Source organism: Larimichthys crocea, chromosome VII (genome assembly GCF_000972845.2).
Source record: "Larimichthys crocea isolate SSNF chromosome VII, L_crocea_2.0, whole genome shotgun sequence".
Classification (NCBI taxonomy): domain Eukaryota; kingdom Metazoa; phylum Chordata; class Actinopteri; family Sciaenidae; genus Larimichthys; species Larimichthys crocea.
In genome coordinates this window covers 14,532,798-14,558,923 of record NC_040017.1, presented here as the reverse complement: position 1 = coordinate 14,558,923, position 26,126 = coordinate 14,532,798, and the positions used below count along the sequence as shown (strand labels likewise).

Here is a 26,126-nt window from a genome sequence, read left to right as displayed (position 1 = left end):
TGAAGTGGTACACACAGACATTTAAATGAAACACAAGGGGAGCTTGATGACAATGTTTTAATAGTGTTTAACAATTCTCTGTGTAGGATACAATTGAGGCGATACAAACAAGTTACATTTTGGACCTGAAGGCAGGAATGCGGACACGAATGCGGGACATGAATGCACTTACATTTGATCTACAATGACTTGCTAAACTGAGAGGCACTGTCATCATCAACCAGAACCAGGGGGCATTACTTTAAATATGTTTCTATTTACTTCCAGAGCCACCCAGAAATCACTTTAGCAATTTCACTAAACCAAAACCACGTTTTTATGTCAATGCAAAGAGGACAGAGGATTAAATTCTCAACGAATATTCAGACTGACTGTGAATGTGTACATAAACACGATATACCCTGGTAACCTCCCATTTTCTAGGCATGCACCCAGGTTAAGAGACTTCATCTAGCTGGTTCTAATTCCCAAGTCAACCTAAAGAGGGTTTTAAATGCCAAGACAAACCTGGCCTCACGTCTGACTGAAGATAAAAGCCAAAGATACTTTTTGCCCTAGACTTGTGGACTCTCAACTTGTAATCAGAGATTCATTTTAGGCCACCGTTCACAAAAACAATCCTGACACCTATGACGCATGTCCGTTTTAATAGAGGCAGGGATGCACACAATTTCAAACTAGTACCACCCCCACTTGAAATTAAAACAGATGAGAAAAAACATGTCTTTCATTGAAGTACATTTTGTTCAAACATCAACTTAAATTAAGGTCATGCTGCCTGTAATCATTCTGGATAAAGCATGTCCCAAAGAGACAGCCAAAAATGAGTTAACAGCACTACATCTGGGTCTTCTGAGTGCAAATACACAGTGCAACGATGTACTAATGTTACAAAACTCAGACATTAGTGTCGTAAAAAGAAAAGGAAGGAAATTACTGATAGAAATGACATGTGTAACAACAGCAAGTAGCAGTTGAGGAAGTTTCTTCATAATCCAGTGTCAGATTGGGCTCATATTACTGTCAGTCAGAATATTCAGTCCCTTTTTTTTTGCTCTTTCTGTATTTCTCCATGATAAACCAATGGAGCACAATGAAGTCTTTGAGATGAATAACCTGCATCTCATCCCGCAACCTTTAAAATTTTCAAGATACGATTTCAGTGTGTGCATCTGCTCAAAGTCTCTTCTTGATGAGTTTCTCTAGCTTGCGGATGCGGGAGGATTCCTGTTCAGGGGTGGGGGCACTGAAGGACAGAGAGGAGCCGCCGTCGCCCCCGGAGGGTGGAGTAGGTAACCTCTGCCTGAAGAGCTCCAGCATGCTGCTCTGTTCACTGCGCTTCAGACCCTATAGACACATAAACACAGGGGAAATAATAAGGAGAAAAAAAAGAGAAAAACTCTCTTAGTATGCAAAACAAGAGCAAAATGCAAAACTAAGGTTGTGTTGGTTCACAATAACAGGTCAGAGAACATGTGCAAATCTGAATTTAATCATATAACTCAAACAAGGTTTCAGGAAATGCAAAGTTACAATGTTAAAGGTCAGCTTATCTTAGCATAAGCACAGGAAGCAGTAGTATAAAAAGCAAAGTGTATGACTAATACAAGCGGATTGTTAATAAGTTAGCTTTAGATTTTATTTTATCATCTAACTCTCAACAGGAAAGCAAACAAACACATTTCCCAATTTTCTGGAACTATCCCTTTAAATTACTAGTTCAGTCAAACCATCTGACCTTCATGTCCAGGATCTTCTGGAAGGTCTCAGGATTGCCATCAGCAAGGAGTTTGATGTAGTTATCAACAAACACCACTGGTGGTTCATGTGGGGCCATCACCACCTGTGAAAAAGTAAGAGTTTAATGTTGGTTTCACCCCTCCCTCGTTTTCTGTGAACCATCATAGGACGACCCGTGAGACCTTTAAATGATCCCACATGGGGCAGCTATGGCCCAAATCAAGGGAAAGAGGGGAGGTGGGCTGGACCTGACAAAACCAAGCAGTTCTTGCTGCAAACAAAGTTGAGACGATGGTTCTATATTTAGGAGCCCACTCCTCACTCTTTTTTTCCCTTTTACACACCAATTACTCCATGCATGAGTGGGCAAGAATTAGTTTCACTGGTAATTATTTTTGGGGTATAATGAGCCTGGGCAAAAATCATCATTAGTCAAGAGCAGGCAGAAAGGGTTTAATGGGGCACAAGTCTTTCTGGATTGGACTCTTGGTTGTTTTTTTTGTTTTTTTCCAACAATAGAGACTGGGTGGAAAACGTGGATCGGATAGCATTTCTTGCAGCCGCTATAAAACAGGCAGAACCAACACATGGCTGACAGACCCCCACCTCCCATCTCATGCATACGCATGCACACAGGGATCATCTCACAAAATGTTTCTCATTTCCTTCACTTCAAAAAAAAAAAAAAAAAAAACCCAATCTGCCCTTTCAAGAATTTACTATTCTCTTTTTACCCAAGGTAGAAATATAAGAGAAGATGAGCTGCACAGGGAGGGAAAGAGCCGGCATGAAAGGCTCAGGATCGTGTGGAATTCTTTGCTTTCTTACTAGCTCTGCTGACTGAGTGATTTACTTAGCAACTGTCCTGGAACGGTGCCAAGGGAAAGGCCTGTAGGGACCTTGTTAAAAAAAAAAAAAAACAGGGAAAGAAAAAGGGAGAGGGAGTTTAAGAATGAAAACCGACATAAAAAGGGAGAGCGAGAGCAACAGAGTTGGGGGGGGTATTCAAGCTGAACAAGGGTGGGGAAGGAGGAGAAGGAGGAGGAGAAGGAGGGGGGTCTGCCTTTTAAATTCTCCCCAGAAGAGAACTTCAGAGGTGGGAGAGAAAAGAGCTGGAGCTATGGTGGGCTGGGCTGGAAGAGCGTGGAAAACAGCCACGTCTCACAGGCATCGAACCGGCCAGGAGAGGCCGTCTCAGACAGACAGAAAGAATCCTATGTGCTTTGAACATAACTGAGCACTGGCTCGCAAAACAGGCAACCAAAAATATCTTCATCTTTAACACTCAAAGTAAATACTCTGACAGCTACATGGAGATTTTAGAGATCGGATCTTAAGTGGAAATGTGAAAGGAATAAAATACAGTGATCACTCTCTTCTGTCAGCTGAAGTGCCAGTTAATATAGCATCAGTTTAAAGCTGCACTGATCAAAATTCTTTATTATTATATGAACAACGGATCAAATGACTATTGTGAGTATGATGGGATCACTAATAGAGAATAGAGAATTATCACTTTCTATAGTTCGTACCAATTTTTTGGACCGTTTTAGCATCTTTCAGCTATTTGTTTTGGTTTTACGGAGCAGAACTTTATTTATTTTTTTGGTTCAGTATTACTTCTTTCTTTTTGTTTTTGGCAAACAAGCTCTGATAAACCCACTGCACAGTACCAAACGGGCAGAAAGTTAGCGACTAGCTGGTGAAAATTGTGGAGCATTTTGCAGCTTAACACTCCCTCAGGACTGAACACCACAAACTGTAACGGTAACAACTTTATAAGGTGATAACACATCAATCTTGTGTTAACAGCTTGTTTCGCTGTTGCAGAGGAAAAACAAACAGGATGATTGCTGCTTCACATCCATTTGTAACGCCAACAAGACAGTTTTGAATAGTGTGAGATCACAAAAAAAAATTGAATCACAAGAAACACAAGATAAGACAACTTTCAATTGCCCCAATGAATTGAAGTTTCTTGGTAGGGTTAACCAGATTTAATTTCAAAGGAACAGCATCACAGGGTGTAATTTAAAACTATTGTTAAGGCCACACAGAGGGATTCTTGTGTTGACCGTCTTTGGATGAGTTTGTCTTTCAGAAGCATCATTCTCAGCCCAAGGTGGAAGCAATTACCTGTGAGGGACCTTGGTGTTACACAAAGCTGATGGCTGAAACGCTGGCCATAGCACAAAAGTTTCTCTTTACATTCCAGAAGCAAAAAACATCCACAGAGAAAATCTTTGTATGAAAATATATGTTTTTTAGAGGGACACAATCCAGGGGACTCAGCTTACTCCTTTTAAATACCGCTAGGACTGCGTGACTTGTCTGTCACTTGAATTTTACTCTTTAGGATGTCTGTTATCAGGGTTTTTCTTTTGACTTCTCAGATCTCGACCCTTCGAAGTGATTATTGTGTCCTCTGCTGTCACAATAATGCATGTGGATCACAATCAAAAGGCCTTCATGCAGTGTCAACTACATCCGTAAGAGACGTATAGATCACATTCCAGCTGAAGAGGCCCGCTGGCACTCAAATTCAGAAAAAAAAAGCAGACAGTAGTGGGCTGATGTGAATGCATTCTATAATTCTATAATGTGAAAGCCCCCTTAATGTGTGGCAGATGAGTGGAAATTCATGTATATACACATTCAGGGCATGTTTCCAGGGAACAAAGACAGGCCTTACAACACAGGCCATATGGACCAGTGTGCATTCCAAGTAGAAAACAATCGGAGGAGGCAATCAAATATGAAATGGTGAGAGGGGTTTGTCGGACAGTCAGCGTCTGAGACAAAACAATGTTAGTGTGTCTGAAGGCTCGAGTGTAAGACAGGGTGTTACAATATCATACCACAAATTGGAAATATTTGCTGTCTGCCATTGATCCACTGGTTTTCACACAAAGCAGAGCTATTAAACATCAAGACAGTCCAACAACTCAGGAAGGAAAAGAAATCCTCCTGGGAGTTGAAGGGAAATCAAGGGACAGACAGGCGTGCTGTGTGTGTGTGTGTGCATTTCTGTACACTCCAGGGACAGTTAATTAGGGTGGGGTAAATCTATAGCAGCCACATACCAGTGTCCTCTAGGGTTGCATAAGGTACTTCTGAGACAACTGGTCCAAAACTGTGTTTTCGTGAGTAGACACATGGTTGCATGCATTTACTTATTTACCCACTAACACCTTTCCACTGGCTCAAGGTCAACCACATACTGTGTTGAAGAATGTGTGCGTGTGTCTCGTGCTGGACCGTCTCTCACTCATTAAACCAGTAGTGCATGAGCTCCATTCCTATTCCCTCCCTACCTCATGTGAGGTGGGTTATTTTATGGAAACATGCTCATAAAGTGCTATTGTGAGTGGGGTTGAAGACACAATTAAAGGGTTATTCTACCCAAATATAAACTCTAAGTAGATAATCTGCCCGAGTGAGTCAAGACAAACATTTTAATACAAGCACGCCAGTCAAACCGCAAACATAAAAAAAAAGGAGAAATGGTCGTTCAGTCTATTGTTGTTTCCAACGATGGAACCTCAATCAGTGGAAAAAGCAGTTAGCTGCAGGTTGTGCCAGACTATTCTTGGTCAAGTGTTGCAGCGTTAAGTGTCAACACCAAAGCTAATGTTTAACTGGATATGTCAGAGGTTCAACATTAAATCTGTATAACGCCAAAAAAGAGGTAAAAGAAAGGTCCTTCAGACCACACTTACACAGGAGGGTCTACGATTACACACAAGGTTCCGAGCCTTTAAAGGTCAGAAAATGAAACTTTGGTTGTAAAAAATGGCCAGCATGACTTTAGCCACTCAAGTTAAACGCCATAAAACCTCAAGTGTGCCATAAAGATTGAGCAGCTCCGATAATGTGTTTAAGTTTAACTATTTTTGTATTTAGAGCTCAAGTCCCATTAAAATCCATCAGTCAAAGATACAGAGGCTCCATCCGAGTTTAGACATGAAAGGTAAACTGTTTAAACTGATCTCCTTCTAGGATGAGTGTTTTTCCAACATTTGTCTAAAGACACTTACACAGATTTGCACCTGAATTGCGAGAAAATGTCCAAATAGAGGTGCTACACTGGAGTCTAGTTTGCTTTCATGATGTTCTCCCCCACACCCTCCCTCCTCACCTTAAGGATCATCTCTGCACGCGTCATGCCTTTCACCACTATCTTGGTGTAGCTGGCAGGTGCCTTGCGCAGCACCTGGGAGCCTATGGAGGGCAGATCCAGCAAGACTGTCTTCAGGGAGTGAGTGTCAAGGAGGAGCTGGAGACAGAAACTCGAGCGCATGAGAACAGTATGAATTTTTTCCAACATAATAATCATGTAACAGTGCGCATACACGCATGGCTTAAAATACGCTTAAAGCTGATGACTCACAATGCAGCTCAAACGAAGCTTCAGGACAGATTAGCACAAATTTTTACTTACTTGTTCAGCTCCCACCATGCTGATAGGTTTACATCTGAACAGGTGGTTGATAAATTTGGGAATGAAAGAACTGAGGGGGAAAAAAAAAGGTAATGACAAATATATCAACTGCAGGAACCTTAAATTACTCAGGGATTACGGATAGAACAAAGATGTGTGTACAATTGTATTCGTGCAGGTATTTTACTTTGTGAACTTGATGCAAAATTGTGTGAAGTATTTGCGTGTGGAGGCCAGATTGTCTCTGATGATGGGCACATTTTGCTTAATGTGCATGATGATTGACGTCACATAAGGACTCTGGTCACCCACGTGCTCCACGCTCTGCCACGGCATCTGAGAGAGAGACAGAGGAGGGAGGGATGTGTTAGCAACAGTTAAAACATTATTTCATCAGACTTATGTGGAAATGTTTTCAAATGATGATTGGTGGCAAAGAGATATTAACAAAAAACACCAAGAAGTGTGTGATATTGCACCTTTTGACAGATAATGTTCCTTAAACTTTTTAATGAATGGCAATTCCACTTGGTACATGCTGAATGTGTGTGTGTGTGTGTGTGTGTGTCCAACCTTGCTCATAGCAGTGAGAGCAGGATCACAGGCGGCATCAAGATCTTGAACAAGTAGCTGGATACTGTTTGAGATCACGCTGAGAAATGGAAATAATTGACATCATTAAAAACACTTGTCTCTTACAATACTGTAAAAATGAAGGCTCTTTTTTTGTTGAGAAAATTGCTCACTTACGTGCTGAATGTGTCCATCTCCCCAGTCAAGTTAATTCTCTCCATCAGGACTTTATCTACTTTCTCCTTTAGCTTCTCTTCCAACTGGAACACATACATGACAAAAAAGTTTTACTACTTACAGCACATCCTTTCAAATGTGTATAACCTTTTTTTTTTTTTTTTAAATAGCAGCTCAAAATTGTGGTATGTGTGTTGCAAACATGTTTCAGGTTATGTTGTAATAATAATTGCCTCTCTGAGTTACTTAAAACACTTGTGAAATGCAGGTCAAACACGCGACGCGACAGCTTGTCGGATACGTGTGTTTGTGTGCGCTCGCCTGTTGTGTGGTAGCCAGGCAGTACTCTGCAGTGCTGAGGATGCTGCAAATCAGGCAGAGCTCATCCATGGTGAACTTTGCAGCTTCTGAGCCTTCTTTCTCCTTCAGCAGACTGCTGATGGTAAGACCCCCACTGTTACTGCTGGATCTGGATAGAAAGATAGACGTGACAGAGGGCTAAATTTAAAGAGAGAAAAAAACTCTAATGCTAAGATTTAGCTGTTGTAGATTGTGAGTCTTTTAAATGTTTGTGTTACTGTATGCCTTTAAGTTATAGGGTGAATGAGAGGGATCAGAAGTTGAGACCAACCCCCTAAGATGTGTTGTGTAGTGTTTTTCATAAAACTGGTTATTTGGAGCCCCTTTTGCTACGGAGCTTTAAGAAAAAAAAAAACACTTTGTGGAACACATCTTTTTAAACCACAGGTAAAGAAGACCATGTTTAGTAACTGAGACACAACAGGCATAACTACAAGCAGACGCAAGTGTCGGGATGCTGTGCCTATAAGACTTCAACGGCGACCCAGTCATTAATAAACGTCATAACAGAGACATGTGGGTAAAACCACAACATAGTTCAAGCTCCTTTTCGAGGGCCCCTTTCAAAACCTCACAAAACCAATTCGCAGCACACCACACTGGACGACCGCGTCTGCGTGTGTCTCTAAGTGTACGCACTTGCAAAGCGCTTGAGTACATCTTTGAACAATGTTTGTATACAGCTCAGAATATGGTATACATTAGTCAGCGAGTGTAAGTGTGTAATTAGCATGTATGCATATCTGAGACAGAAACAGAGCATGCCTGTGTGTGTGTGTGTGGATATATATATATATAAATACACACCACAGCCCAGTGATGAGTTCTAATGTGGCCAATGAGCCAGAGATGTTTTTGCTGGTAGCATATTAGGCTTTGCCACAACATAACCAACTCCAGATCTCCCATAGCATGCAATTCCGATACATCAAACGCAGTGAGGATTGAAGACATTAAGTTTCAGACTAAAAACTAAACCACCCCATCACCATACCAAACGAATGAACAAATATGGGTGTGACATGATTATTTGTGAAAAGTTAATCCCAAATAAATCTGTGTTTGTGTTACTGCCCAGAACATTGATTGATGCTCATGGATGGAAATTGTTGAAATACTAGAAATAGTAGTGACTGGACAAGAACGAGTATTTTAGTCAGCAGGACGGCTGAAGGATGTGTTTTCAATAGTTTTTGGAAAACAATGGAGGTCTATGGTACAGTGGAATACACATACAATACTTATACAATATGAATACACAATATGCATTAATTGTTGGCCTTTTCATGGTAATTGTTTGAAACAATAAAAAATAGAATACTGCCAGACTTGGTGCCTCTTACAACTTACATATATCTGTATTATTATCACCAAAATGTTTATGTTTTGTGATTTTTGCTGGTGTTTAGGGGGATGGGTTCCTTATCAAGGGTCTAAGGACAGATGGTAAGGTCCGTCACGCTGTCTTAGAGCCAGCATCTATTGACTATTACATAATGCATAAAGCCACTTCCATAGTGGCTTCAGCAACTACCACAGTGCAGACAGTTGGCGTAATACTGAAGTGGTTTGATTTGACAATGTAGTAGAAGTTAATGTTGATTCTTATGTTTTATTTCTACACTGAATCTCTTTGTTTTAACTCTACTATCGTACAACGTTTACTCACTGTATAAACCAAAGGGAACTCTAGCTCTATGTTAAGAGTATAACTTGAGCCAGCCTTACTTAGGCAGGTTGCCAGAGAGGATCTTCCAAGCATACTCTCTCAGGAATTTCTGGAAGATGGTTGTGAGGGCGATCATTGGTTCTCCGGTACTCAGTTGGGAGCACTGCACCATGCACTTCTTGTAATAGACAAAGAGGTCAGCACAGCTGGGCAGTACCGCTCCGCCTTCCTCCGTGCCTGCCTTGGGTGGGCCTTGTGCTCGGAAGTCAGCCACAAACCGGTCAATCAGTTCGCCCAGGTTCCTGCAAATGCCCGAATATGTACAGCCAAACCCACACAGGTTCACACACACACACACACACACACACGTACACACACACACGTACACACACATGGGTGGTTGGATTAGGGGCACATGAAAGGAATTAAATGAATCAAATAAAAACATTTAAATAGTAAAAAACATACGATTGGTTTCTAACCCCAATAAATAAATAAAAGGATAAAGTAACAGGAACACAGACAGAGAGCCAGATGGATAAATAGGAGAAAATATTCCAACCATATCAAAATCCTCAGTACAACAGTCAACAGGTCCTTGGTTAGTTGGTGTGGCCCAATCCTACTAAATCTTGGAACTAAAGCCAAAGACAAAACAAGCAGGCCACTGTTCTCTCCTGCTATGTCCCACTGGGGACAAGCTGATCTGGCCAGTGCCTGTTCAAGGCCTCTGAACTGAACTGAACTGAAATGAGGTTGTAGCTACAGAATAGGTCAGTCCTGTTCCCTTGGACAGACAAGCGACATTTAACGCTCTAGAGAACCAAAAGCCAGGGGCTGCATGCAAGCACAGCAGTCCCAGAACTGTGTTCAGTTTCAGGAGCAATCACCATGACTGGTAAAGGGGAAAGGGAGTGATGGAGGAGAAGCAAATGATGGCAGGAGGTGAAAAATGAGGCAAGACAAAAAGAGAAAGAGAGACTGTAAAGGGGGATTGAGAAGGAGAAAGGAGGAATGAAATAAAGATGTACACAGAAAGAAAGAGACCGGAGAAGGGGTACCGAGAAGAAAAAAATAAAGAGGTGGGAATGAAAATAGGCAGATCTGCTGTGGCAGCACTTATTCAACCTCCCTCTCTCTTTCTCTCAGCGTCTGTGGTCGTGCAGCTAATGGGAAACATTTCTGCCACAGTGGAGACAGAGGCATGTACAGGAACAAGAGATGGAAAGACAGAAGAGGCAATGAAGTAGAATGGGAGGTGGGGGATCTGATTGATGAGTGGGCAATGGAAAAAAAAGGTTGCATGTGCCAGCTTCACACATAACCTGCTTCTGATTCTAAATCTGTTTATCACGACCCAGTTTGGCCCTGTGTGGTTTGTAAGAGTGTGTGCGTTGCTCACTTGTCCTGGGACTCTATGTAGACATATAGATGAGGTTCAAAGCACTTGGAGACAATGCCATGGAAAGGGTTGTCCGGAGCTTTCGGCTTCCTGGGCTAGAAGAATGGAGGAAAAAGAGCATTAGGGAAATAGCAGGTTTTAGTTGTGGCTCTTCTGAGTATCATTCTCCAACTCCCCGAGCAAAGGTAAATGTCAAAACACTGAACACAGAAACAGTTTTCAACGATAAGGCGGTGTGGGAGGCTTGATACGATGCCATGTGTAACATGACTGAAGCAACTGACTTTCCATGCATAAAATACACTCAGCTAAGACTTTATTAACTCCACCTAGCTATAACTGATGCACTCCAATACAACGGCCTTCAATAAGTTCTACACTCGTGGGTTATGACGTTCTGTTTTTGTGGAAGAGGTGTGGATTCAACTTTATGGACATTTTGGAGGCTGCAGTTGTTGGTGCTCTGCAACTTGAACTCTGAGATGTATTTCTAACCTCATTGTAGTGCTGTTATCTTTTGTGGAAAATGTATTGTATTTACAAAACAATATCTTAACCACTCTGCTGATTTAGAGGTTGTGTATCTACATCCTTCAGCCAAGACAACAAGTATATCAAGTCAGATTCTTGTGCTCAAACTAAAGCCACATGGTTGTAAGTTAAGGTAAGGTTGCAATGGCACTTGGCCAGAGGAAGCATCATCTGACAGTCCCGTTATGTTGCAGAACAGGTAAGACGAGGTGATTCCAGGTCAACTCACCTTAGCCAAGTCCTCGTCCTTCTCTGTACCCACATCCTCGCCTGGCTCATCTTCCAGGAAGGGGTTAGTGGGTTCTAGAGGGCTATCTGGCCTCTTTTGCTGTAAAAACACAGAGAAAACTTCAGTACTTCTGCCACTGAGACATTTCATGTTAACAATATTCTTTACTAACGGAACTGTTTCTGTAATTATTACAGACTCTTTAAAATAAACTCCAGCTTTCCTCACTTTCTTTCATGTAGATCATTTCATGATTTCGTGGGAGGCTTTGATGGAACTGCATCTCCAATTATAAAATCCGACTCAAACAAATACCTGACAGAATTACAGAAACCAACAGGCATGGGTGTAAACTGAACTGAGGACAAAAGGGCCTCTGTCTATTCTAAATATTATCAGTTCTGAACAAGCTTGGCCTAGTGGAGTGCCAACAAAACAATAATCATAATCTGTCCATTTTCTGTGAAACGCTTCCACTTCCACTTTCACATGCCAACATGACCCGGGATTAAGAGGTTTCTTCCGGCTATGACACCAAGAATACTTCTTTGTGTGTAAGCTTAGAGCACAACAAGTTACAATTCAGCAGTTTCGTGTGAAATGTGATTATGGAACAAGCGCAAGCAAGCAACATAAAACAAATATTTTCTGTTTGGACATTTTCAGCTTGAATAGATTTGAAGCAGCTGGAGTCAACAGTCTGTCAGTCAATAAGCCTGCGTGTATTGTGTAACTCTGCGTGTTTATCCTCACTCCAGGTATGTCAGTCAAAGTGCATCCTGTGAAGCGCTTGGCCAGAAGACCCTCGAAGTTTGTGGTCCTCTGAATGGCAAACAGAAGCAGCTTCACCTCGATCTCCTTAGCTCGTGTGCGCATCACTTTGGCAAGCTCCACTCTGAGAATAAAGAAAAAAATAATAATATTAAAATAAACATGTCATGTCTAATTTCTAAACTGACATGCCAAAATGTTTCCAACAATCATTAGTACATAATTGTAGTCATTCATCTGTCCTTTCAGCAAAAAACCTGTCTTGTCAGGCTTTTTTGTAATGACACTACTACAATTTTTGCCAGATGTTTTTTTTTATTTTTTATTTTTATTGTTAGTCAGTCAAGAGTAACACACAAATAGTCCGCACACTCTTTCTTCTTTTGTGTAGCTGAGGAGAAAAGACTGAGAAGTGGGGACAATAGGTTACTGCTCATGTAGGCCACCTACGTCAGCTGTACTGAAGGTTGCATCAAATCACAGACTCATGCCAGGCACGCCACACCACACCAGTGTGGTTCAATCCATGATGCAGAAAAATCCCACAAGCAATTTTTTTTAATTTCATTTAACCTCTTTTTATTCTATTCTTTTCTTCTCTTTTCTTGGGGACAAAAAGACAGCATAAAATACCCATTAAATTGGCTAGAGCCACGTTTGCAGTGCTTGTTTCTGGATGGGTTTATATACTATATGTTTGTGTGTGTGTGTGTGTGTGTTTACTTGGTGATGTGGCAAAACTCCACAGCAATACGCTCAGTCATGCACCACTCCTCAGGAAACATGCGTCCATATTTTTCCTCATAGTCTAACAGCTGTCGTTTAATCCAGGCATAGCGGCGGTCGATCTTGTCCAGCCATGCAACCTGAGAAACAGGCGAGGGATATGCTTTCATTAAACACCTAAATACTACGTCTTTACAAACAGGTAGTTACTGTAATTAGATATAATCTTGTATCTTCAAATTCTTACTCACATCTTGGTTTTCCTGGAATAACACCAGGTACTCTGAGAGATGTTGCCTGATAAACTTTTTGATGATCTCTTGTTTGATGCGTGGGTCCAGAACATTGGCAACCAGACAGGCATCTCTTAGCACGTTACTGGGGCCACCTGTTCTCTGGATGGATTGCCAAATAAAAGTTTAATTTATAATAATAAAAGTTTTGGAGAGGGGGGCGAACAAGACAAGGACATTACACATACACAACTTATTTACCTTGGAGCCCTGAGAGGGGAACGCTTCGTCAAAATCTGCCAGGATCTGAGTTCCCAACTCACTCTGTGCTGCCTTCACCCTAGATTAATAAGAAAATGTAACATATTAAATTATTTACTGTTTTTTTCTCAAATGTCATATTGGAATAATGACAGTTTCATGTGAAAGTATCTAATATACAACTTCCTCTGAGGGGTAAATAGTTCAGCTTAAATGCTACTGTGGCAAAGACCCTTTTTGGCTTACAGCCAATAAAAAATATACCTTGTTTAATTATTGTCCAAGAATTGGTCGAATTTTAAAGCTATTTTCAAGTTACATGCTGGCAAACCTCAAAGCCTGTGATGTTTCTGAAGTGTCACAGCACCCACTAATATATATATATATATATATATATAATATATTATAGATATATTTATATATTTAAAAACACAGCCAATTATTCCCCAACATTTGTTTAATGATTCTCACTTCCAATATGAGCACCCACGTTTGCAGGTGACTTGATGTGTATGCATTGTTTTCTAAGAATGTGAACAGGGTCAGAGAGCAACAACAAAAATAACAAATACATGTTTGATTATCGTTTTTATTTACTTAGATTATTACTTACTTATTTTGTTTTATTTAGTCTTATTACCTGGCATATCCTTTTCTTGAGTTTTCATCGCTCTCTTTTATTTTAATCCTTCCTTTGTGTTTCCTCAATGATGAGATCAGTTTGTGTTTTTGTTGATCACACATTTCGTTTGCATGAAAAGTGCTATACAAATCAAGTTTGACTGATTGATGTGACAGAGAAGTGTTTATATAATGAACTCTGCTTTAGACAGTGAGTCTGTGTGTCCTCAAAGTGTCCATGTTCGCCCAAAGCCATCCAGGGCGAGTTAACACAGGATGGCACCCAAAGCCATGACAATCGTCCAGAATAAACAGAAGAGGGTGGAGAGATCACATCACAGATGCCAAATGAACTAGTAGCCTTCATTCCGAGCGCTCGCTGCCGGCTAAATACTGAACTATCCACCTCTGTCTGCTCAATCTGGTCAGTATGAGTGTTAAACAGAGTCTACAGCTGTTTTATCAGATTGAGACCAAGTTGTCAACAGCAGGACTCACTGTGTCCAGTTTGTGGCTGCATTTTGTCCAACCATGTGAAGTGAATATAGACAGACATAAAATAGTGCAACGCAGCCGAACATTATGTCTCAGTGTCGGTGAGACGGTGAGAAAGGCATTAAACAACAATGAGGAAAAGGCTTATTAAAAAATAATCAAAGATGATCCTGTTCAAAGGTGAAAGCTGCACTGACTCCATTTAGTCACGCTTCAAAGTGCCATCACGACAAAAAGCTAATTTCTCTCACTGGATTAAAGAAGTAAATCAGGAACAATGAAATGTCAGATGGGGGGTTTAATATGCATTTAGCCTGTAACCCTAAAGAATTTTCACTGGCTTCAAACTGAAATAATGAGCTTTTTTTAGCACTAGAAATATCTAGTTAGATAGTTTTCAACTGAAATGAGCTCTTATTTTCAGGATGAGAAGTGATTTGCTATAATACTTTTGTTTAAGCCTGCTTATTTATACTGTTAGAAATGAGTCAGTTAATTTGATGTTTTGCCAAATCAAGCTACTATTATATAAATACATTATTTGATATTTAATTAGACTTATTCTTTTTTTAAATTCTAATTTATTTTACTTTCAAACATAGACATTTTCAGCCTCTTTGTTTTCTTTTTAATAACATGGTTTACAGCATACAGATTTAAAATAGGACTTGGCAACTTCCCTATATGTAGCTTTATCCTGTCACTATATCCACTGTCCATGTTTGTCTGAACCACTGTCTCCTGTCTGCCTCTGCTACCTATAGGCCTGTTGTGGCTGATGTTTGTTAGACTGACATTTTATTAACTGTTTGTGTCCAGCTGTCAGCCTGGTCTTCCTATCTTCCCCATCCCTGTGTCTCTTCTATCATCTGTCTCTCCAGCAGAGTCATTTCTTCCACACAGCTGTTATTCGGTATGAACACTGTCTGCCACACCTCAGCCAGAAGAGAACAGAAGGTCATGGTATTTTTCTGTTTTCGGGGATCAGCACTATTTTGAACCTGAACATCAACTTGGCCAATGTGTCCCAAATTGATTTGTGCATTCTTGGAAAATAATAGCAAAAATGGAAATTTAATCAGTCTGAACTGTGGGAAACAGCGGCCTAACAATACACTTTGTTCTGTGTGTGTTTGTGCGTGTAAATCTCTTTGTTGGTGCTTGTGTGTTACAAAAGACCACATCCAGATATTGGCCTCGGCTCTCTGCAGAGCAAAAAACATTCCTAAAGTACCATTGTACCACAATAGACAAGACCCTGACAGACATGTTGCAAGCATGGAAAACTATCTCTAGCATACTGTAATGAATGCATCTTACACATATGAGCAGAAGCACATACACACTGACATGCAAACACACCCTCAGAGAAGTATGTCTGTAATCTTTCACAATGGAAGAAATGTTGGCATAATAGGACACTATTCAGTGCGTTTCCTTCCTGTGTGTTCCTCTGTGTGTGCGTGCGTGTATGTGTGCGAATATCTGCATAAACAGGATGTAATACGCAAAACACCTCCAGCCAAATACCGTTACCACTTTTCAACAGTTTGGCTGACGAGCTGTGGAATATTTCAGCTGAGAAGCAGAGATCGGGCTCTGAACTAGCTACTGGAAACGGGCTCTTCTTGCTCACCACACAGCCAGAGTGAGCTTGAGCAAGCACTTAACCCAAAAGTGTTAAGAGGAAAATACGTACATATGTATACATCATTCATTCTCACTCTCTCGGTGTATGTGTGTATTTGTGTGTGCATGCATATTAGTTACCTCTCAGAAAGCTGTCTGATCTGTGGTATGCCCATGTACTTGTGGAAATGTTCAAGCACATTGACCACTCCCTGCAGCAGGTTGGCCACCTCACAGTACTGCCTCTTTCTGGTCATGGCTCTGGAACACAACACACCATGTGAATTAGGTCTATCATCATTTTAAAAAATATGTATGAACATGTTTATTCATATCATTCGAGCATCAATCTAGCTGTATATCTCTCACAAGTGTAAATTAATTCCTAACACACTGTATGTGAGAAATCCACCCACCCTCCTTCAAAAAAACAAACACAAAAACAAGGAACACAGAAGGATATGGATGTTAGAGATTAAAATGACTAAGCCCCTTGTTGGGTCTAAGGCATTTTACATATTTTTATATTTGAAACACTTTTATTGCAAATCGGTAAACAGGTTATGACGCAAATTAGCCCTGTCACAACTTTCTCGGTTGCCCAGCCAGTGGGCTGATTTATGTGATGTGAAGGACTCGTGACGTATTTTCCGTGAAAATCCAAAGGATGTGATTTTTATGTGCGCTTCAGTGTGTGTTCTCAACGGTCTGCATCATTAACTAACGTTACCTTAGAAAAGGAGTCTGCTAACATCAACAAACGACACTCTTTACTACACAATGTCCAAGATAACATAATGTAAAATGAATGAGAAGGAATGTGAAACATATTGTGGTTTTAACTGGCTAATAATACCTTGCTTGCCAACTGGATGAACTGCTAGGTAGCTAATGTAGCAAATCAGCATCTTGATTGGATAAGGTCAGCCAATTTATCCATTCTCCCCGTTATGTTTGCAAATTATGCATTACTAGGTTGCGGCTGGCTGGTTTCCCTTGGCTTGCCTACTCGCTAACGTTATCAGCAGCAAAACGCTATGTGTGCTACACTGTGATATGTGGTAGTTTGCCAAATGACTTCACAAACTAAGACTGTAATTTACTTTCCAGTGTTCACTCTTGTGTACATCACTGCTGGCCAATGTCCAGGATGACGCTCGGTTGTAAAGGGGGTTGTGTGCAGGCGACAGGATTCTGACAGCAGTTCACATAACACCTGAAGGTGCCATCATAAACATGTTTTTTTTTTTTCTGAATGTCACAACATTTTAATGTGAACCCACTCTAAAGAGTCGACGCCTCCCGCCAACATATGCAGGTGGTTGAGGGTGGTGATGGATGTAGTGAGGTGGCGCTTGGCGTGGTCCAACTGCTTTATGTCCCTTGTAATCTCCTTGACCTGTGCGGGAGAAGGAAAAGTCAGACAGGTTGGTCAGCTGGGAAGGGAAGAAGCAAGAAAAGGTGAACAAATCTAAGAGGGTGGTTCACTGGACGTGGCGATGGGAAAAAAGAGAAATAGACCAAGATGAAGGACACACCCTCTGGGTTGAGAAATAATTGTTCCTACATGACTCCTGAGGGAGGGTCTGTTTGCCAACCCCCCACCCTCATCCTTTCTCTACTCACCCAGCTTACTGGCCTTCCTCTAACTCTCACTGACACACACACACACACACTTATACAGACAGACACATGGAAGGTGCATTACCTCGACTTTAAATAACTCTCCCCACTGTCCTCTGTTGTCCTTCGGCCTGTACCAGAAGGAGGATACAGACCATATCTCCTGTGTGCTAGGGTCATATCCTTGTTAAGCTTCATCAAGGCACCTTCTGTGTGTGTGTGTGTGTGTGTGTGTGTGTGTGTGTGTTTGTGTACGTACCATTTGTTCAGACTTCTCTGCCTTGTCCTTGATGTCTTTGATTTTGCCAAAGAGTTGCTGGATGGCGATCTGGGCCTCTTCCAAAGCCTGCCCAAAAATAAATATGGAAATATGAACCATATAGAAAGGACACATTTTCATCTGCTGCATAAAGAAACCTTTATAAAGTGTGTATGTCTGTATTATTGGGAGTGGGCGACGCTGCAAAGCAGTGGTATGAACGGGTTTGAATTTTTGGGTCCAAGTAATTCTAATGCCAAAAACCAGCTCAGCCTTGAGCATGGCAGAATAACATCCAAAGTAGGAACAGCAGGAAGTGGAGGAAAAAATGGAAAACCAAACAGAAGTGTTCGACAGAGACCTTGTGAAAAACGTCTCACCTAGGTCCCTGCACTTACTGAGCAGAAGAAAGCTGAAGAAAATTATAATGCTATAACTCAACTGTGTTTTCTACCTGTTGCGGTCAGTCAATAAAACTATGGTGAGTCAAACAGTACAGTCATAAGAACATAGAAAAGTTTTACATGAGATGCAACACAGGTGTGTGTTTTTAAAGTCATGCATTCTTCTTCTATACATTGATTTTAAAGGTCTTACACTAACAAATGCATATTAAACTGCCTTTTGGAAATATTAAAAAATGAAAATAATCACAAATTCATGGGCAGAGAACATGGAAACTATCATACATAAAATATCAACTTGCCTTTAGATTCTCTTAAAAAATATACACTGCACTTCTAATAATACTTTGTTGTGAGAAGCAGGGTGGTGCGTGGAATAACTGTGTGGCAGTTGTGGTGTGCGAGTCTGGGTCAAATTTCCTGGGTTATTTTTTTTCATCCACACTCACCACTGGCTTTGGTCCATGTGAAAATTTATCCTGCTTAGGCCTGTTCCCAGTTCTAGCCTGGGGGCAAAGCCAAACAGACTAATTGGCTGTCTAATTGATGAACTATCCAGATATTTGACATGGAGAGGTCTTAGGCTGACACATGAGCCATAAGGCTAATCTCTCGCATAAAGGCTGTCACTATAAAGGCTAAAGAGATTATTAGCAGTTTTAACAGCCCATAAAGCCAGACTGGATTAGATAACATTAGACAGTTACAATTGTATGATAGTTAACGTGCTATTCTAATATTTCCCCATCATCTGACATGACAGCTGGTCTTTGATGGTCCTAAACAGATATTGTGCTCCGACATCTGATGCCAGAGTAATTGGCTTCACTCGGCCCGATGCTGTGGTGGCACCGTGACACAACTTTGACTCTCCTCAGACTCACACGGACACGCACACATACGGACACATGCACACAAGGAATGCTAACAGCCGGCACCAGCTGTGCAAGGAATTTACCACTTTTACAAGCACCTCAAGAAGCAGTGAGTGAGCAAACATGCACAAACTGTGCACATGCGCGCGCACACACACACACACACAAACATAAATACAACTTGCACTGACAGCAGTATTAATTTTCCTTCCAGAGTGCAGTCAAAGTGACAGTGTCATGGAGAAAGTAAAGACAGCACCCCAAGACCAGGTCATAAAACCACAACAAAAACCTCCACGGGCAGTTTTAAACCAAATGTTCAAGCTAAAACTTCATCTACTCTTTGGAGATAGTCTTGCCACAAAGGGGAATTCTTCTTCAATAAAGATGAGCAAAAGCTACATGCATCCTTCATTCCTTTTATGCTTTAAACGACCCTTTGGTTGTTTGGTGATTGGATTCACTAAGTGGCAAAAAAAACTAAAGGTAGGTTAAGTGATTACTCTTTGATCTGAGAGTGAGTAGGAAGGGAGTGCCACTGAATTTTTAAAGAGGTTCCCAGGAGGAGTTCTTGAGCAAACAAAGCACATGCAGAAGAGGCCAGAAGCTCCAAGGCTGCAATTGTCGCTCATGCAGACTCAGCTGAGTCAATCTGGCTCGCTTCCTAGCGCTCATTTCCTGTATTTAGCCTTGAGGAAAGCAGAGAGAGACCACTGCCCAGAAGGCGCCTCCATGCCCGAGATGTTATCTGCTCTCACACAAACATACACATGCACACCAGTGTATGCCTATCATGCACACACAGGCGACATTACAGAGTTCTTTTCAAAGCGTGAACATGCTTTGGATGCACTTCACTCCTCCCTCCAACAAATTAAATGGTGCTTGTGCGTTTAGATACAAATGCATTGAATCAGATCAACCGGACAGTGGTTATTTTTAACAGTTGGAGCATCGCCTGAATACAATGCTTGATGTAAACATTTTTAAGTGAGATAATTTGGAGTGTGTTTAACTTAACAGAGCAGAGAATAGCTCAGGAAATGCATTCTTGTACAGAATGACTCCTCCTGTTTACAACATGTTTTTGTCATAGTGAAGCGTGGCAGAAAATAACAAAACACCAGATTTCTAACAGATTCTGTTACAAACAGTAATATGTTTTTATGCTGCTTCTACTGTTGACGTTGATTATTTAATTCCCACTTCATATTCAGTCCTGGAAAACAACAGAAAGATTTGGCCCAGTTGTTGTTTATAGATCATGTAACTGTGTGTCTGATTTAAAAGGCTACACTAAACACAACTGAGGCTCAGACCGACAGAATCTGCATAGACAGTGTGACCCAGATTTCTTTTAAAGAAGTACAAAAACAGAAAGCATAAAAGTTCTACACGCTACAAAAAACTATAAATTAAAGAGGCGCATGGAAGAAAGCAACAGTTTGGAGAGTTAAAGACAGAGCTCTGAGAAGATGAAAGTACGGAAACTAAAACAAGCCGTGAAAAACCTTTTTCTGAGTTAACATTAAATATTTACATTAATGCAGATTCTATAGGAAGACCACCCAACACTAATGCAACCCTCCCGATACCACTGTGGACAAAAAAAAGAGTGTGCACAGACAGAAAAAAATGATCTTGTACTTGCACACTAAAAGAAAAGGCTGTAAAGCAAGCAAGCAGCAAGTACAGCCACACTATTAGGATGCGAGTGTGTGTGTGTGTGTGTGTTTATACACTCTCTGCACAGCATCTCTCTATGGCAAAGAAAAGCTGCTCCGCCAACAATTAACAGGAATGTGAATCTCAGTAACTGTGGAAAGATGTTTGGTCTCGTTAATGAGATTCTCCACAAATAGATCCCAGTTTCACATACTTCATCTCCATCACAAAAAAAAAAAAGAATATTTAAAAACAACCCTTCATTAAACACCATGAAACTGAGCTCAGCTGACTGTGGAGCAGGTGTGCATGCGGTATCCACGTTGCCGTGACAACGGGCAGAGGAGATCATTGTAGAACGTTGTGTGTGGTATTCAGCTGTTTCGGTGCGTACGTGTGTGTGTGTGTGTGTGTGTGTGTGTGTGTGTGTGTGTGTAACAGCCAGATTGGTCAGGAGATTCCCACAATCTGCCCTCAATCTTCAGCAGCCATTTTATTTTATTTTATTTTCACCACATGAAATCATGCAGGTCAGAAGGACCAGTCTGGATTGGCCAGGAATGAGCCACACATGAGCAACGCTGTCATAATTTCTGGTTAATGACAGAGTTCATGTCATTATAATTGAGTCTGTCTCTCTGCCACTGGACACCATGCATTACAGTCAATCATACTGTCACCAATTTAGGTTTTGCGAGGCCGTGCGTGTATGCATCTGTCTTAGTGTGATGGAATAGCCATGTGAGTGTTTCCTGGGTATTCATTCACCCATGCATACTCAAATTAAGGTTATCAAAGGTTTTTGAATCAAACGTAACAATATTTTTTGTTGCCCAGTAACACAGCCATCAACACACTAAATATCAGCTCTGTTAGCCGCCAGGCTCTGACCACTAACACAGTCACATTTCCACACTCTCAGCCCTGCAGCATAATACTGTCTGACTCCTTACAGAAAAAAAACAGACGAGGGGAAATCATTGCCCCGACCTCACCTCCTCTCTTCTCCACTTTCTCTCTCCTCCTGTCTTACACTCTCCATCCCTCTCCATAAATGTGACCATCTTGGGTTTCAGCCCAGGGATTGCATTTAGCTTGGTGAGTGAGTTCAGTCAACACCACAACTGACTACATTGCTGATCATGTTGGTTTTTATTCTATTGCTGTCTTTATGTTTCAATCGCCATCTTGAAATGAACACCTCTCCATCTTTCCGTCTGCAGAAAGGATTTTCCCTCTGGAAATGTTGGAATGGCACTGTGGGGTTGGAAAAACAAACTAAAATTATTGTGTGTGACTGTATAATGTTATTGGTCTGGAGGGGATTTGAAGCGTTTCCGCTACTAAACGGTAGCTAACTGGGTAAGACAGGGCCACCGTGCCAGACACCCTGACGACAATGCACACCTAATCATGTCAACTGGTCAGAACGTACACGACTCACCCATCAGGTGTCATGTTCCCTTTAAGCCGCAACTCCTTGACAGAGCAAGGACCTGGATTAAATCAGCAGGAGCTGTTCTTTTCCGTCATGCTCCCACAAGAAAAGGCAAAGACTCAAAAGCCTGGGTTTAAAAGAAATTTAAGTATTTACATACGGGAATCTATTTCCCAGACGTGTTTTCCGTAAAGAGGGGTAGTTTGAGCAGTGGGAATGGTTCTGAGTCATCTTGTCCTTTTCCATGGAAGCAATGTGGAGAGAGGAAAGAGCAGGCGGGCGGGAAGAACATGTTTTTCTGGGTTGGGAGCTACTTATGGCACCATTCTAACGTCAGGAGGAGGATGCTGCTTTGAACACCACAAGTGATCAACAGGCCTCGAGGTGTGTATGTACAATGTGCAAATGCGGCTGTTAATCGATCCCATCGCCCCCGTTAGGGCACACAAGGTCTGCATATGTGTTTCTACAATTGATTTTCTTTCTGTCTTAGATCAACACAATGAGTGTGAACAGCTAATGCTCCAACGCCATCATTATAACTAAATATTAGGACTACAACAGAACCAAAAGGACTTCTTGATAGAAGCAGACTAGTCTGGCTCAACTCACCTGTCTGCCATCCTGGCCCACATTGGTCTGGCCTCTCACCACTGTCCTGATGTTGTCATCCAGGCGCCTATCAAATGTGACAAAAAAAGAACACATGGTCAAATTGAGGATAAAATACAAACAAAAACAAGAAATGCATTATTAAGCCATTGACATGAACACTCACCTAATCTTCAGACGAATCTTGTTTACCACATCGTCAATATTAGCCAAAGACTGAGGGGGAAATACGATGACAAGAAATCAGGAAAACATGAAGCAACCTTTTAATCACACATCCAAAACAATCGTATTGTTGGATAAATCTGTGTTGTCATGAGAGATGCAACGATTATTGATTTTTTGATGGTACAGGTAGAGTTAGACTCTGTGGAAAGTTCACTGTTTCACAATAATAATGCATGTCGAATGCAGGACAGGTGTAACCCACACCTGTTGAGTCATCACACACAAAACCCAGTTAGATGAAAAAGCACGCACCCTGCTAAGAGCCCTTCTACAGTATATACAGTACGCACAAAATATAGGGTAACAGTGACCCCTTATGGAGAAAAATATACATAGCCATGCATATACGTATGTAGTATACGTATGTTATATTATTATTTATATTCTTTACAGCAGCCACCTTTCGTTTTAAAAACAACTTTGCACACTCAATCAGCTTCATGAGGTAGTCACCTGGAATGGTTTACGATGAACAGGTGTGCTTTGTCAAAACGAGAAATAAGAAAGGATTTTGCCTTCTTAACGGATCAGATCATCAGAACCATCAGTTGTGTTGTTCAGAGGTAGTGTTGGCATACAGTGAATAGCCCTATTTGAAGATTGTAGTAACCCATGTTATGGCAAGAATCGCTCAAATAAAAAAAGATAAACGTGCGTCCATCATTACTTTAAGACATGAAGGTCAGTCAATCCTGATAAACTTTGAATGTGTCTTCAAGTGCAGTCGCAAAAACACATCAAATTGGATCTTACCATCGTAATAAATAAAGACCAAGAGTCTGCTGCAGAGGACAAGTTCATTAGAGTTACCAGCCTCAGAAATCACCAATTAAGAGCATCTCAGATTAGAGTCAACATAAATGTGAGAGTTTAAGTAGCACACACATCTCAACATCAACTTCTGGACTGAGGCTGAGCGAATCAGGCCTTCATGGTCAAATTGCTACAAATAAACTATACAACACAAAGAATGGACGTTAGACCAGTGAAAATCTGTACTTTGGTGTGATGAGACCAAATTTGGGATTTTGGGTTCCAACTGCCGTGGCTTTGTGAGATTTAAAGAACATAAACAGATGGTATCCGCATGTGTGGTTCCCACCATGAAGCATGGAGGAGGAATGATAATGTGTGGTGCTTTGCTGGTGACACTGTTGGTGATTTATGTAAAATTCAAGGCTACTGTGGCAAAATTCAAGGCCAGTATGGTTACCATAGCATTCTTCAGAAACATGGAGTCCCATCTGGTTTGTGTAATGAACCAAAACACACCTCCTTGGCTTTTTGACCAGGAAGGACAGTGATGGAGAGCTGCATCAGATGGCAAGATCAGATCAATGACCTGGCAAATACAATCACCTGAACTACACCTTATTGAGAGGGATGAGTTGGACCACAGAGGGTAGCTAAAGCCAACGAGTGCTCAGCATATGTGGAAACACCTTAAAGACTGATGGAAAATCATTCCAGGCGACGACCTCATGAAGCTGACTGAGAAAAGTGGCAAGAGTGTGCAAAGCTGTCATCAAAGCAAAAGGAGGCTAAAACACAAAGACATATTTAGTTTTTTGTTCATCACATATTTAGAAGTGTTATTTCGTAGGCTTAATGCCTTAAGTGATAAACAGCATTGAATAAGAAGACGTGTTCACACTGTAAACTGAGAAGGCGTACTAAATGTTCATGTAGCTGTCCACGTACACACTCACAGACATCTACACCGATATATCAGTGCCTATTTTGGCATGTACAGTACACACACACACACGTAAAGACACATGCATATTAGTGTCACGGTACCAGGAGAACGTAAATCTCAACACAGACTATTTAGGGGCTGACTTCTACATGCATGTTGTGGACTTATATATAGTTTAAAGTCAGTTCAGATGCTGTTTATCTGTTTCTGTTTTATCCATTTGCTTGTTTAGTTCTTAAACATTTTGATTTTAAAAGAAATAATAGTGATAATAAAAAAAAAGTACATTTCCGTCCATGTAGAAAAGACATTTTAGCATGCCACAATAAAAAAGAAATAAAAAACACTGATGTAAATAATGAAATCAGTGATGACTGAATTTCATCCAGCTGCTTCAGTTTCAGGCTCCTCCTGGTATCACACACGCCGGCTCATCGTCTATGAAAAGGTTTTCTTATATTTCATGAAAACTTTGCAAACAACTCTCAACCAATCCAGGACAGATCACACAGATATCAGCAGAGTTAATTAAGCATAAGTACGTCACTGTACCTGCTCGGTGGGGAACAGTGTGTTGATGTACTCCACAGCGTTGAAGTCTGCTCTGTCCAGAGGGTCTTGGCTCGGGAAGACCTTGTGCACAAAAGACAAAAATCAGACGGTGTAATTGAATACTGGTGATACCTCGTAACATTATACAAGTTATTATTTGTATCATGGTCACTTTCTTTGCAATATTTCTTACACTATGGTCACTTTACATTACAATACTCTTTTTATATATCATGCCACTTTTATCCTCAGTACTTGTCTGTTTGAAGGTGGATTGTTTTTAGTGTTTATTGTGTAGGTTATAGATATTTCTGTCTGTTTAATGTGGTTTTTTGCCTTTTCTACTTTTTTTCTAATTCTGTAGTGTATGCTACACTTTCCTCTGCTGCTGTAACAAGTAAATCTCCCCGTGGTGGGATGAATAAAGTAAATCTAATCTAATCTACAATGATTGCTGGAATAACTATATACTGACAACCTGCACATGCATGCTGGTAAATGAGACGTTTCTGGACAAACAGCTTCATAACGCGTTATATTCAGCTAATGTCAGCGTCACTTCATGCTTTAAAAAGACAGAGACAAAGCTTCCTGTGAGCTGAAACACTGATCACACCGCGGGGGGAGTCTCACAGTGTTTAAAGCTAAAGGCTAGCAGCTAACAGCTGGTCGTGTGTGAGGAAAAGCAGCGACAATGTTCAACAAGACTGTCTCAGTGACGAGGAGACACGGCTGACCTGTTCAATGGCTAGCTGCACCTCCGGAGTCAGGTGCAATATCGCCTCCAAGTCCTCAGCAAATTCAAATTCTTCCTCCTCCATCATCGTCAAAACAAAACAGACAGAGAGCTGTCCGGCATAGCACTTCCTGGTGAGGAGGCCTCTCCGGGATACCCGATGACGTCAGAGAAATG

The 26,126-nt window shown here is 41.1% G+C and overlaps 1 protein-coding gene across 1 annotated transcript; it reads right to left on the bottom strand.

The window, feature by feature from the left end:
• Positions 1-43: 43 nt before the first annotated feature.
• On the bottom strand, positions 44-26,126 carry vps53 (VPS53 subunit of GARP complex). The gene is made up of 22 exons (XM_010735811.3): positions 25,951-26,126; positions 25,214-25,294; positions 22,901-22,950; positions 22,735-22,801; positions 17,741-17,827; positions 17,142-17,257; positions 16,000-16,119; positions 13,114-13,192; positions 12,871-13,014; positions 12,617-12,759; positions 11,876-12,017; positions 11,123-11,221; positions 10,363-10,457; positions 9,020-9,262; positions 7,253-7,400; positions 6,932-7,014; positions 6,755-6,833; positions 6,369-6,517; positions 6,182-6,251; positions 5,879-6,016; positions 1,739-1,843; positions 44-1,347 (listed from the first exon to the last, which is right to left on the bottom strand). Exons 1-22 carry the CDS (start codon positions 26,035-26,037, stop codon positions 1,177-1,179), a joined length of 2,496 nt encoding a protein of 831 aa, XP_010734113.3. The 5' UTR covers positions 26,038-26,126; the 3' UTR covers positions 44-1,176.

Coding starts and splice junctions, on each gene's coding strand:
- vps53 (XM_010735811.3), bottom strand. CDS start 26,037: ATGATGGAGGAGGAAGAATTTGAATTTGCTGAGGACTTGGAGGCGATA. Junction 10,458..11,122: donor AGGACGAGGACTTGGCTAAG/GTGAGTTGACCT, acceptor CCATTCTTCTAG/CCCAGGAAGCCGAAAGCTCC. Junction 1,348..1,738: donor AGAAGATCCTGGACATGAAG/GTCAGATGGTTT, acceptor ATGTGTCTATAG/GGTCTGAAGCGCAGTGAACA.